Source organism: Centruroides vittatus, unplaced genomic scaffold (genome assembly GCF_030686945.1).
Source record: "Centruroides vittatus isolate TY-2023 unplaced genomic scaffold, ASM3068694v2 contig_3262, whole genome shotgun sequence".
Classification (NCBI taxonomy): Eukaryota; Metazoa; Arthropoda; class Arachnida; order Scorpiones; family Buthidae; genus Centruroides; species Centruroides vittatus.
This window is the reverse complement of record NW_027122093.1, coordinates 72948-87942: the sequence shown is the minus strand read 5'-3', so window position 1 is coordinate 87942 and position 14995 is coordinate 72948. Positions and strand designations below refer to the sequence as shown.

The 14995-nt window shown below is 29.0% G+C and overlaps 1 protein-coding gene across 2 annotated transcripts in view; it reads left to right on the top strand.

Moving 5' to 3' along the window:
* DNAlig1 (DNA ligase 1) overlaps positions 1-14995 on the top strand; it is a 65650-nt gene that overhangs the window by 39444 nt on the left and 11211 nt on the right. For both annotated transcript variants that reach the window (XM_067268415.1, XM_067268414.1), the window contains exons 12-15: positions 1446-1652; positions 2114-2330; positions 6239-6321; positions 7886-8038. In XM_067268415.1, coding sequence (XP_067124516.1) covers positions 1446-1652; positions 2114-2330; positions 6239-6321; positions 7886-8038 — 660 coding nt within the window. The remainder of the gene's footprint in view (positions 1-1445; positions 1653-2113; positions 2331-6238; positions 6322-7885; positions 8039-14995) is intronic.

The window sequence follows — 14995 nt, the reverse complement described above, 5'->3', positions numbered from 1 at the left end:
GAGGTATGGGCAACAACAATAAACCTTTTTGGCCGGGCACTAAGTGATACACGCTGGACTTTCGCCAACCTTCTGTTCCTTGAGTTTTCCTTTTTATATTTCCAAGTTACGTTGTCTTTTTCACTAATAGTAATTTTTGTTATTACTTCCCCATGACACATTCAATGAGTTTCCTGGGAAAGGAAATGACTCTGGGGAGAGAAATGCACTCATCCTCTGGTAACAAAAATGCTGCTTTTCGCTTTTTTCTGAGATTTAAATAAATGTATTTCCAAAGACGAAAGATGAATTTTCTTTCGTACATTTCGTCAAGACCGGTCTCTAACAATAGTATTCATGATTGATACGTAGATCTTCATGCTCCTAGAATGGACCTTACTTCCCACAACATTGCTTTACACTATATACATCTATAAGTACATCCAATCAGAATCAACACTTTCTTATACTCACACATATTAGTTCATTCTGGTGCAGTCACAGAGGAATTATGGCCTTAAAGTATGATCTCAAGCAGACAAAATCAAAAAAGGACAAATTGCAAACCTGTCGGCAAATAAAAATGAAACAAATGACATTATGCTGGATGATTTAATACTTTAAAAATAAAACAACACCAAAATTAATGAATGAAGTTCAAGTAAATTAAAATATGCACAAAATCTAAAAAGCAAAGCACACCTTTGAAAACTCGGTCTGTTGTTAGCACAAAAATCTCTTTGTACTTAAAACACATTTTATTTTAAATTCAAATAAATAATTTACACCTTCCTATTATTAATAAACACTTTTAAATTTGATATTACTTTGTTTTTACTATTATTTCATTACTGTAGTTATATTTAAAAATTTTATTTTTAATGTAAATATTCTTCAATATATTTACATTGATTTAAATATTATTTGGTTTGTAATTTTCCTTACAGACATATTATTATAATATCTGTATTTAATCCAACATATAAAGATTTTTATTGACGAAGTTTATTACAGTATTTTAAATAAGTAAAATATAACATTTTTTCTGTTCATAATACTATAAACTTAATAACTCTTTCATTAGTTGCTTCATATATGGATAAATTATATGTATACAGAGGCTGAACATTTTTCTCATATTAAATATGAATATTAATCAGAATCATTGTTTCTTGTAAATCAAATATATCTAAATATTTAAATCTGTTCTATTAATTATAATATATTAATACAAAACTATAATAAAAATTTGGGTATGCATAATGTAAAAAGAACAGTTAGAAATGATTGAGAATGAATAAGGAAAATACATTTAAGATGGTTGTATTTTTTAATAATAATTTATTTTCAATCAGTGTCTTTTACACAAAAACTATATTGAAAATTCAGGATCTGAAACTTTTTAAATGCACGAGTTAGCAAATGAAAATGAATTTATTAACAAATTATTATCTGAACTGTTTCAGATTCATGTTTTAGAAGACGGACGCGTTCAGATATACAGTCGAAACCAGGAAAATAACACTTCGAAATATCCAGACATTATCAGTAGGATGCCTTTGGTTTTGAAGCCGGAGATTAAGTCGTGTATTATAGATAGCGAAGCTGTTGCTTGGGATGTAGAAAATAAACAGATACTTCCTTTTCAAGTGCTCAGTACAAGAAAAAGAAAGGTTTTTAACATTTAATTTAAATAATTAAATATTGAGTATATATTATAAATGGAATGCCATTTGATTATTAATGCACAGTACATATAAAAATTATTTTATTATTAGAATGCTTTCTCCTAGATTCACAAATATTAAAGACTTTTGTATACAAAAATTATAAAATATATACTTAAATATTAATGAAATAATTAAAAAATAATAATTGCTTATCACGTATAAATGTGAAACAAAATTTTTTTATTTTCATATCAGAATAAAATCAACTAAGCAGTGCTAACTTTTACAATGTTACTGTCTTACAGCATAAACTATATAAGGGAATTGAAAATCATTGAATGTTACTGTGTTAGGACAGTAACATTGTAAATTAAACATGATAATTGCAAGACATTCATTATTTAGTGAATTTTATATCTTCAGAATATATGGTTCCAGTTTGCAAACAGTTTTTAATTTTTTAGGATGTAGTTGAGTCAGAAATAAAAATACAAGTATGCATATTTGCATTCGATTTATTGTATTTGAATGGTAAATCTTTGGTAAAGATGAATTTGAGAGAACGTAGAGAACTTCTGCATCAGTCCTTCGAAGAAATTGAATCAAAGTTTATGTTTGCTCTTGCTTCTGACATATCATCCACTGAAGACATTCAAGAATTTCTGGATAAATCTGTGAAACGTAAGTTTTCTTCTTTTTTTAATTTTTATTTTTGAAATACAGTAGAGCATCGATTATCCGACTCCCGATTAATTGACTTATCGGTTAACCGACCGTGTTCTAGTCGGCAAATTCAAATGTCCACTAGTGATGTAGCGCTACAATATTTGGTTATGTCTTGGCTACTTTAATATTATTTTTGTTAAATTTTTGCATGTTTTAACTGGCAGCACTGGCTCGACCATGAAAGGGAGGCGAGTATTTAAACCAGGCCTAATACACTATACTAATAATATATTTTTTCATACTTTTCGGTTATCCGACCAACCCCAGTCCCCAATTAAGTCGGATAATTGATGCTCTACTGTAATATATAATGTTTTCCAAAAGAAAGAATTGTGCAGAGAAACTATAGGTGAATAATTTAAATTTAAATTTACTGATATGAAATGATTCACCAAATACTTCATATATTTGATTTTTCTGGCTACCAAATATCGAATATTTGGTCGAATATCAGCTAATATACTGTATTTTAAATACAGTATATCAGCTGATATTTGAAACTACACAAAACAAAAAGCTTATAGCAGTGTTTTCCAAACTATTTTGGCCTAATACCCCTTTTTAATGGATATATTTCATTATTGCGCCCATAAAATCAGTCAAAAATGATATCTGTAAAGTAAAATTTTAATAAATTTGTAAATTTAAGCATTTTATTAAAAAAAAAAGTCAAAAAGGAAATATTGATGTAGTCCATTTATTAATTTTAAAATAATTAATGACCCTGGTGCATCTGGCTCAAAATTAGTAAGCGGCATCCATAAATTGCCCATTTGTAGTTGGGGTAAGACAACAAACTCATATTATTTTAAATAGTATATTAGATTCTTTTAAACACTGCATGAAGAAGCAATGTAGAAATTTAGCAAACAAAGTAGTGTATTTTGTAAATGTACAGTATATTCAGCAAAGCTGAAATTATGAAGTATTTATGACAACCATACAAAGTTGCTTGCTTCCCAAGAATGCAGAAGCATTATTGTTCATTCATTACAATTTATCGCTTCTGAATTGTGATTATTAATAAATATTGATTGAATCCTCAAGATCTTAATGAAAGCCTCACATCTTGAATAAATCCAGTAATAAATTTTAATAGACCAAAAACATTTTCAACCTACATATAGATCTTCATTAGTTGGAACAACAAAAATTTAAATTTAAAAATAATGATGTCAAGGAAAGTTGGCAATATTTCAAACTTCAAACTTGCTATAGACATTCAATTTTGTATATGTTTTAGCCTGATTCAGGCCTCTGAATGTGGCCAAAAAGATTAGTTTAAGAAATAGGTACTGCTGGAAAGTGTGAGCAAGGTGTGAATTTTCTATGTAAAAATTTAAATAAAGAACACAAACATTCTAAATGAAATAGAACATGCATAAGTTTAAACTCTAGAAATAAAAAATAAACATAAAAATAAATAATATAATTAAAGTTCAAACACCAAAGAGGACTAAAATGCACATACAATAAAATAACATTTTAATTTACAATTATAAATAAGAATGTCGAATCTGATGATGATCTCTTGCAAAGATTGAAAGCATTTATTCACAGTTTACTTGCATTAAACTAGAAGTTTAGTACAAGTAAACATCAAACTATTAAACATAAAACAGAAGTACAGTACATAAAAATAAACATCATGGGACAAAGAAAAAGTTAGAATTCCTATAATGATTTTTATGCTGTCAACAAAGAGGTGTTTTTGGTCTATTAAAATTTATTGCTGAGATATTCAAGGTGTGCTGCTTTCATTCAGACATCCGGTTTCAATAATTCTTCTATTGCTAAGATCATTTATTAAAGTCATACGTTCCAAAAGTTCGGGGAATGCAGTAATCTACGACAACAAAAGCATGTATTTGAAGTTACAGCATATGAAATGGATTCTACCAAACCACCTCTACGTGTTCAGGTTAATTTCATCCATGTCATGTGATTAAACTGCGAGCGCTGCTGTTTTTTTCCGGAAATAGTTACCTTTGTCCTGCGACATAATCAAAGTGGAGTTTCAAGAACAACCTCCAACATTAAATTTTGTCAGCGTTTAGGTAAAACACTTACGGAGATTTTAAAATTGCTAAGAAAGGTGTACGGTGATTCTACGGTGAAAGGTCACGGCAAAGTCGAAATGTTGGAGGTTGTTCTTGAAACTCCACTTTGATTTCGTTGCAGGACAAAGGTAACTATCTCCGGAAAAAAACAGCAGTGCTCGTGGTTTAATCACATGACATGGGTGAAATTAACCTGAACACGTAGAGGTGGTTTGGTAGAATCCATTTCATACGCTGTAACTTCAAATACATGCTTTTGTTGTCATAGATTACTGCATTCCCCGAACTTTTGGATCGTACCACGCATTTGTTTCAGAGAGGAATAAATGACACACCCACTCACTCTCACTCTCTCCTTTCTCCTCTTCTAAAATGAGATTATTTGGCTGAATAGTTTAGCTTTGGGAAAGTATTTGGTCTGAATATCAAATACAGGTCTTTAGTATTTGTCAATAATGCCGAATAATGCCAAATATTTGGTTCAGCACTAGTTTGTACAAAACTGGAAACTATAGTCAATGAAGCATTTGTCAAAAGAAACTTTAAAAGGAAAACTATATTTAATTACTGCCTATAAGAAACAATTAAATTCATACATGTGTATGAACTATATATGTAAATAACTTTTCTGTTTCTGTCTTGACAGACACACTATTCTCTCTCTTGTTTTATCTTGAGAGTTTTTTTTCATAGTTTGTTTTATTATATTGTTTTCATTGGGATGAAAACATGCTAAATAAGTAATGGACTTTCAAAATTTCTTTCATATATAAAATAGACTGTCTATAGCTTATTTAATAAACTTTTTTTGTTCAGATGATTATTACGGAGCCAATGATCTATGAGAAGATATATTATTTTTTTCAAATGCTAATTGTTTTTAAATAATTAAAAACTGAAAGGATCCCACACAAACCTTGTAGGAAATATTCACCTGGATTGGAACAAATCTTTCGTATTTTGCACTTCTAGTGGTCTCCATAGGCACGAAGTCAAAAAATGGACAGTTTTTGAGTTATCGAACATTCAAGACACAAAAACAATGTAATTCATGTTGTAAAGCCCTAAATCCTTTTTATTTTGAAATGTAAATGTCCCATAGAGTTCCTTTTCGACCATTATCAAGTCTTGATGGAGTGACTCTTGAAAGATGGGTGTCCGTGTACTGTATAGGGAAGTGCACTATATGAACCCTACTAGTGCAGTATAACCAAATGATGTGAGTATAAAACTTGCATGTATTGCATAATGAATGATTTTTTCATGAAGAAATCCAGGTAATATGCCAAACATCAATAATATTTGAAAAAAGTTTGTATTTTGAAACAAAAAAGGTTTTGCAATACATGCTGTTTTTGGCATCTTGGATCTTGATAATTCAAAAACTGCCATTTTTAACTGTGCATATGGAGACTGTTGATTGGGACCACTAAAACTATAAAACATCAAAGATTTAAGGCCAGTCTATACTGACCTATACTATAAAGAAAACTCAATGCAGCATTGAACAAATGGATGCACACTGAATATGGTTTATAATGCACTATAAGCTGTATACGAGGCTTTCTTAATGTTACGGTACTCTATATTATAGAGATTAGTGTGTATCAGCCTTCTGCCAAATTTGTCAGGACCCATTAGGTTGTGCAGAGTCCTTTCACACAGATTTAAAGAAAAGAAAAAAGTATTTAATTTACCATATACCATAATTTAAAATTTTATTCTTCTGTGGATATAAGAAAGTGATATATAACTTATAGGATACTGGTAAATTTTCTAATTTGTGTCTTTTTAATTCTGTAGAGAGTTGTGAAGGTTTGATGGTTAAAACTCTAGATGTCGACGCCAGTTACGAAATAGCCAAAAGATCTCATAATTGGTTAAAGGTATTAACATTTAAAACTATTAATTAGATAATCATTTAAATAATATGCATCTAACTACCTTCAGTTTGTCTTTAAAGAATATATTTAAATTGTTGTTTGTACGTATATATCTCAATACTCTAGTAAAATTCTGCCACTTTTTGTAATTTATTCATTCTGTAATTCATGTCTAGCCATAGAATATTAATTACAACAATATAAAATTTAGCACTACACAAAATTGTCGTTCTTAAAATAAATTACCATATTTTTCGGTATACAAGACACCCATTCTTTTTCCAAAAAATATTGTCTGAAAATGGGGTCCATCTTATACGTCAATAAATATATATATATATATTTTTTAGGAAATGCATAGTCATTGCAATTTTGTCGTCGTCTGTTCTTGAATATTTATTTTTTTGTACCTAAATCAATTGTATGAAAATTACAGTACTTTATTTTTCAGTAAAGTAGATTAGAAATGTACTAAAAAAATTTCAAAAAATGTCTTTGGAAAATGGAGTGTGTCTTATATGTCGGCAAACGTGGTAAACATTTCATCTGTTATATTGTTAGATATTTTTCAGTAAAATTCGTATTTCCAAATAATCTCTTATTAAAATTTAGTATTGAAAATCTAAGAATTTCTATTATCAATTCTTAATATTGAAAATTTTAGATGATAATATTTAATAATTATAAACATTATAAAAGTTCTAAAAATTTAGTAAAAGTTGAAATTCTAAATGTTACTTGAAAAGCTACTATTTAAATACATTTAGATTTAAATAAATAAATAAAAAATAATGAAATTGGTATTGGTAAATGTGGATGATATGCAAAACATTTATTCACTTGTGTGATTTATTCATTTGGTACTTGTGCACTTAATTGAAGTTTTAGAAAATTCTATACATTTGTGTATAGAAGATTTATTACTTAATGTATGTTTCTAGTTAGTTTTTTTTGTGAAAAAAAACAAAATAAATAACAAAATTATTAGATGATGCATTAAAAGCAGGGAGAAAGGAATAATTTTATGTACCATAGAAACATATTCAAACTAATAAGATATTTAAGTGCTGTTTTTTGAACAAATACTAAAAAAGAAACTTTAGACTTTAACATTTCTTTATTTACAAAATGCATTTTTATCCATTGTGATCTTTTACAGATTATTCATCAGTATGCAATGCAAATAATTAATATATTTCTTATTTGATTTAGAACTTTTCTTAATTTATTTATGGTTCCGTGCAGACGATTGCCAGTTAAGGGTATCCGGGCTTCTGTAGAGGTCTGGATACCATAACTGAAGGTTTGAGTCTCACTCTGGTCCGATCTTTTCCTCTGGAATATTCTAAAATTTAAATTTAAATAATTAATTAAAATTTATTATTTTATAATTTATGTTACATAAAATAATATAAATAACACTAGTTGTTTTGAATTAATAAATAAAGTAAAAGTAAGCTAAAAATATTTTAAATGTACATTTTATTATATGAAGTTATATTTACTATAAAGAAGAATTTTAATATGTATAAGTTTATTCATTTGTATTTAATACTATTCTGTCTAGTTGAAGAAAGATTATTTAGATGGTGTCGGCGACACTTTGGACGTCGTGGTGATAGGAGGTTATCGAGGAAAAGGAAAAAGAACCGGCACGTATGGCGGCTTTTTATTGGCTTGCTACGATGTTGAAAATGAAGAATTTCAGACAGTCTGTAAAGTACGTTTTGTTTTACATTTGAAAAATTTTACATACAGTAAAAATATTTTACAACTTTAACAGTAAAAGGATATAAAGTATTAAAATAATATATTTTTAATAACTGTTTTATTGTAATAGATAATAATTAAAGTTTTTGCTTTCAGAACTTTAAATTTAATATTATGTTATTCAATATAAGTTATTCTAATATTATTACCTAGGTGATATGATAATTTTAGAAGTGTTTTTTATAAATTATTTATCACTAGTGCACCTTAAAAAACCAGCAATGGCAAGCTCATGATGCACATAATGATTTCGGGGTAGTCGGATTAAATGTTTAGAAAGTATTAGGTTATATTATATTATATTTTATATATTATAAATTATAAAATAGTATAGATTTCAAAATTTTGCATATGTAGAGTGAAATTGGGATCCTGAAGTTGACATAAAAAGTCTTAAAGCCCACAGATTATGAACCTCAGAGAAATTATCATCAAATAAAAAACAGATTTCCTAGTAAATGAAATATTTGTTTTCATTATCATCATTTTTTTCCAATTATATAGTTTATAGCTATTTTTCTGATATAGATTAAAAAGTTAAATAAATAAAATTTGTAAACTCTTTATATTTTTTGAATTACTTAAATTAAAATATTTGGCCTGCAATTTGGAGTTAACTAAATTTTAAATTCAGTTTTGACATGCCTTCGGGAAAAGGTTTGCCATTGCTGTACTAAGCCATTTGTGTTGGCTGCCCAAAAACTGGCGAGTGATTGGGTCAACTCTGTTTTGAGAGAACGGAGCCCAATGAGTACTGAATACTGACTTTTATTCGGTACAATCAGTGCATATTAATATACTCTAACCTGAATGAAATTATAATTTATTAATAGACCATTAGTTGTTTCAGATTAAACTACAATATATATCTAAATATTTAAGACAATTGTGTTATCTATACGATTGCACAGAAACCATATGGCTGGTTAGTTGGTTGGAGTTTTTTGGCACAAGAGCCATATAGGCTACCATGTGGCACTACTTTAAAGATTGTCATCATTTTTATCAATACGACGATGGTATACATCATATTGCTTTATGATGATTGACTTGAGAGAGAGTGTTAAAATGGTCAGTACATACGTGATGATTTATTATTTTTAAAATTTATACCGAAATGCCCTTTTCAAGTGTTGAAAATATGGTAACTTTAGTAGCAAATATAAATATGCTACTAAAAATTGAATATTTCAAGAAGAGAAATAGGGATTAAGATGTTTTAAATTTCCATAGGAGTTTTAAATAATTAAATTGATCCTAAGATTAGACTTTAACAACTAAAAAAAGATTATGTGATGTCTTATGTAACTGGAAGTCATCTGAGATTTTGAACAGAGGTGCTAAGAGATGCTGGCTGCATGTTGAGATTTTGAATAAGCCCATTGTTTGGCTAGATGCGCAGGGTAATACTCACAAGAGAAACAATGCCAAACTGAGCAGGAAAATGCATGGTTTTGCAAAAATAGCAGCAAGGTCATGCTTCTAATCTCTTTTAGATGTGTATAAGAAGAAAAGAATTTTACTCCAGTGAAACCAATGTTGACATTTGATGTATTTTTAAGTGCTTATATTAGTTTGAGAAATAAATTCAAACTGTGACTAATGAAAAATTATTTTTTCTCTCATTAACATAAATTAACTTGTTCCGTTATCTTCCCGTGGACAGTTTTGTGTATGATTATATTTAAGAGAAATATATGATATATAAAAGAAAAATGTTGTAAATGGCAATTTAAAACTTATTTTAATTGTTGTTGTTTTGAAAACTATAAAATTAAATTGAAGAGTCAGAAAAACTGATTTGTTTCTAACAGCGATCAAATGCAGTACTACCTCAGTTTTCATTGACTTTGGTTATCGTCGGTTTCGGTTTTAGTTGATTTTTTTCACAAAAAATTTGTCTCCGTTTTCGTCAACATGCCCATGTGACCTTTCTGCTAATTTTGCAAAACCATGCATTTTCCTGCTCAGTTTGGCATTGTTTCTCGTGTGAGCATTACCCTGCACATTAGCCAAACAATGGACTTGTTCGAAATCTCAGATGACTTCCAGTTGCTGCCAGCGTGCTTCCATCAAACTGCAAGTATTGTTTTTGGTGCTTGATATACCAGCAAATAAGATGGCAGCTGCTATCACAAGGCTCATAAGAGCTCTATTTTGCATTGACCATTTTGAATTTAATTTATATATTGATGAATAAATCCCGAATAAATTAATATTTTGTTAGTACATTAATAGAATATTTTAATATACTAGTATATTTACATAAGACATCACATAATCTTTTTTTAGTTGTTTAAATTAAATCCTAAGATTAGACTTTATTATTTAAAACTCCTATGGAAATTTAAAACATCTTAATCCCTATTTCTCTTTTTGAAATATTCATTTTTTATTAAGTTGTTCTCATTAAATAAGTTCAAAAATAAATTTAACATAATGTGGAAGTCCACATCATTTGCCATTTTTATTGTTTTTCTCTCCTGAAATTCCCAGCAGTCAGCATTTGTGTTCTCTAGAAAACGCCAGCAGTTGCGTCACTTCCGGCAGCATCTCACTGGATTGATGCTGAGATTTTGAATACACCCAATTCCATTGCTTTCCTTTCCTTTTAGCTCCATCATGGAAAATGCCATCTTAAATGTTTTATTTATTCTTTACATTAGTCTTTTATATTAATTTCTTATTGTTTTCACTATATTTGTTCTCTATAAAATGAGTTTTTTTATATGTATTTTGGAGTGTCTAGAACAAATTAATTGAATTTACATTGATTCATATGGAAATAATTGCTCGGTTTTCATCGGTTTCGGATTTCGCCGATTGTTTTCAGACGGATTATCAATGAAAACCAATGTACCACTGTATAAAGAATTTTTAAATAAGAAAATATATTTACTTTGTCCAGAAATGCGTGGCAATAATGCTTACAAATGATCGTAATCTAGATGCTCTATCACTTTCGAAGGAAAAATTTTATTACATATATTCAGTATTGTGCGTGAACATGAAACAGCAACCTAAATTTTGAATAAAATCTATTTTGTAATTTGTGATAGATTAACTAATGTGCTCTTAATTCAGGAACAATAAAGATGTTATTAATATACAACAATATCTATATATATAAAGATTAGAATTTGTAATAGTTTTTTTAAATAATTCTCTTAATTCAACATTATTTAGTAAAAGTTATTCTGTAGTTTTAAATTTCAAAATTATCTTTAAAGTAGTAGTAGTAGTAGTAGTGGATATACCTCAACTTACAGTAGAATCTGTTCTAACAGCCTGGGTGTAAGTCTGACATGGTATATACAAATAAAAACACAGTGCCAGATAGAAAAAGAGAGATCATGTCATTATTACAAAAGATACTTCGAGATGTGGTAAGGTATTTAATATAGTAGTAATGACAAAAATATGTTTAATAATGTCATTTATATATTTTACTATTATGAAGTGTATTACAGAAAATGTAAGGTTATGTGTACAGTTACAAAACTGGCAGCATAGTTGCTTTGTTTTGTTTCCACCATATGCATCTTGTGCGCAACAGTATGAGGAGGCGCTTATGCTTTACAGGAAGGTTAATGGCATAAATGTATTTTCCATTCTACCTTAAAATTGTTATTTTGTATTTTAAAACTTCTAATGTAGTAATTTCATTTGTTATATACTATTGTTAATGTGTTGAACATTAATTGATCATATTTGATAAAGTCATTTTATTTCATAAGAAGCTTGCAATTTTTAAAATTTTTCTTTAGTGCTTTTATTTTCTGTTAGTTCTTATGCTTCGTCTTTAGTCACATATTATTGCAACTTATCTTGAAGTGCTAAAACTAAAAGTTTTTCAAATACAGTGGAATCCTGTACAATGTAGGGGGTATGTTACATGTTACAGGAAGTTGCATTATTAGACAATTTTATGCAACTTTAAACCTAGACCTACAACTTGAAAAAAAAAACGTATATATCTCTGGATGACAAAAGTAGTTCTTGTGGTTTTTGTATGAGTAGTAGTAACAATTTTTAGTTGTGTTATACGAATTTGCATTATAGCGAGCGTGTTATATGAGAGTTTATTTTACTTAGACTGAAAAAGTTTATTTGATGTGTACTTTTGATTAGACTAACTTAGTGTCTTTAAGTAAATAAACAAAATAACTTGCATAAGAACAGCTTTTAAAAATGCATTGTGTTATTACAAAAATTACATTACTTAAATACCATATTTACTCACATATAAGGTGAGGTTTTTATCCATTTTTCACTGCTTCTAAAGCCTAGGTTGTCCTATATGCGCAAGCGAAGGATTCTTTTCGTTTTTGTATAATTTTTGTAAACTGTGTATTTGCATTTTATACCAGATTTTCACCTTCTGGTGTTTAAAAACAAAAGTATTTTATCTGGGCCGTTTGAATCGTTCTTGTGTATTGTCAGGGCTAAAGATGAATAGCAATAGGAAAAGCAAAGCTTTTGAATTGAATTTCAAAATTACACAGGACCTCGATATAAGTTTTAATTTATTCCCACGTGAAAACAGATGATTATTTAGAAATCAGAATTTGAAGAAACTCATAAGTGTAATCGATGAAGAGTGAATTTGACTGTTAAGAATTGGCAAAAAAGGTGCCCGATTGTCCAGCTTTACATTAACAAATTATATTGTTGATTTTACAAGATTTTTGTGGGCATTTACGTGCATTTGATATTTTACTAGTGATTAAACGAAATAAAATTAGAATTGTATTAATAAATCTAATTTTCTTTAGTTTGATCTTTAAAGTCTCGCCTCGTCCTATATGCGAGATCGCCTTACATTCAAGTAAATACGGTAATTTATATTTAGTTTCTACAGCAGTATTGGATTTTTTTTTGTACATAAACAATGTGATACTTATAAATTTTTCAGTAATATTCCCATATATAATAGAGAGGTTGCGGCCGACGTTTTCATCACGAAAATGTGAACGTCGGACGTTCAGCACTGTCTTCCTGTAAGCCTAGAAGTTTGACAATGGCTTTTGGAACATTAGTGGAATTGTGCTCGACGTTACAAACGTCATTGTCAAACTTCTAGACTTACAGGAAGACAGCGCTGAACGTCCAACGTTCACATTTTCACGACAAAAATGTTGGCTGCAACCTCTCTATTAACAATGCAATGCGACAATCAGAAAAATGCTGGAAACCTTGAATATAGATAGTATTTTGAATGATTTTGACTGTTTCTCAAGTAAAAATAAGCTTTGGATTAACACATGGGAATAGATTGGAATTGATTTGTTGAGTGATGATCATTTTCTGGAGCTACCTGGCAAATTCTATTAGTTTTGAAGAATGTAGATTTAATATTCTGAAGACATAAGATGATTAGAATTTTAGAATTTAATAATCCTAAAAGTTCATATATACATATTTTCACAATTAAAAATTATATCCAACCTACTTTTTATAAGTCAGTTAATAATTATCCATAAAACATTTTTGAAACTTCTCCATACGTAGGCAAATGATTTACCCCATTATGAAGTAAGTCCAGTAACATTTAAAACTGCATGTGTGGTGCCATCTGTTATATTTTATTTTTAAAAACTTTTTATACTTTTAATTATTATAAAATGGCAAAATACTTAATTTTGAGGGCAGGGATGGATTTTTTTTTAAATATTGTAAATGTAATAATGAGTAAAATCATCATTAAGTCTGACTCTACTTGAAATACGACACACAACTTCCTTTATCTCCCCCATCCTGTTGACCTCTAACCCACTAAAATTTAACAGCATAAATCCCCTAGTACACAAACCTGCCTGCAAAGCTTCAGAAATTTTTGACAAAATATTAAACTTCAAAGAGGGGTGAACAAAGTCATGTTCCCTCATGCAAACAAACTATCATCCATACATACGGGAAAAAAATTCCAAATTTATTTTTGAATGTCTCAATGTTCCAAGGTCCTGAGTCCAAAAATGTAAAAATCTTGGTGGGTTATTTTTCAACTGATCACCATACTTTCCATTTGTTATATATAACGGAGCCAGGAAAGTAAAAATTGCTGAAATGTACAGGATTATGATTGGCTACCAGAATGTTTTTTAAGTATTTCAATAATAAGGTACAAGGTACAAAAAAAGCTCTAGAATTTATTTTCCTTAAATTTACAATTTATATATCCGTTGTCATAAAAATTTGTCTTTTCAATGTTTTTCCAAAACTACAGATATTCAAGTACAAAGTAACTGGTTTCAACTTATTCCTACTAAGATGTAGTTAAATAATTAAGAGGTTAGGTAATGGGGACATAAATAAAACCCTGCTGAAAGAGCCAGAATTTTACTTAAACAAAAGCTTAACTGAACCAATCACTAGCTCAGTACAGTGGGGAACTGATTTCCGTGTACACCTGGTATTAAAACGAATTAGTTAGAAAACAAATGACTATTAAGTTTAACATATTTGGATTTTTACAGCTATGATGAGAAACGTTTAAAATTTACAACAGCCCTGTCACGTCCTTTGAGATATACTAGTGATGCGACAAAAGAGGCATTTGACATTGACAGGTATCGGAAACCTCGGGATTTGGCAACCTGGGTGCATGCACGCGCCACACACCTACCAGGACGTCTCTGATTGCATTCATTAGCCACTCGTAGAAGAGCTATTTCACTAAGTGGATTGTTTTAAGATTTAAAAAATAAAGAATATTTTGTTATTTTTATGGACGTTTCTTCACAAAGTTATATTTAATTATAAGTTTCTTTAAAAGTATATTCATACAATTGAAGAATTTTTTGTACTAGGTATGTATATTCATCACACATTTTGTTTTACCAAATAATTTTTTTTTTATAATTTTAATTTTAGCCCTTATATCATGATCTAGGGATTAAAAAGTTTA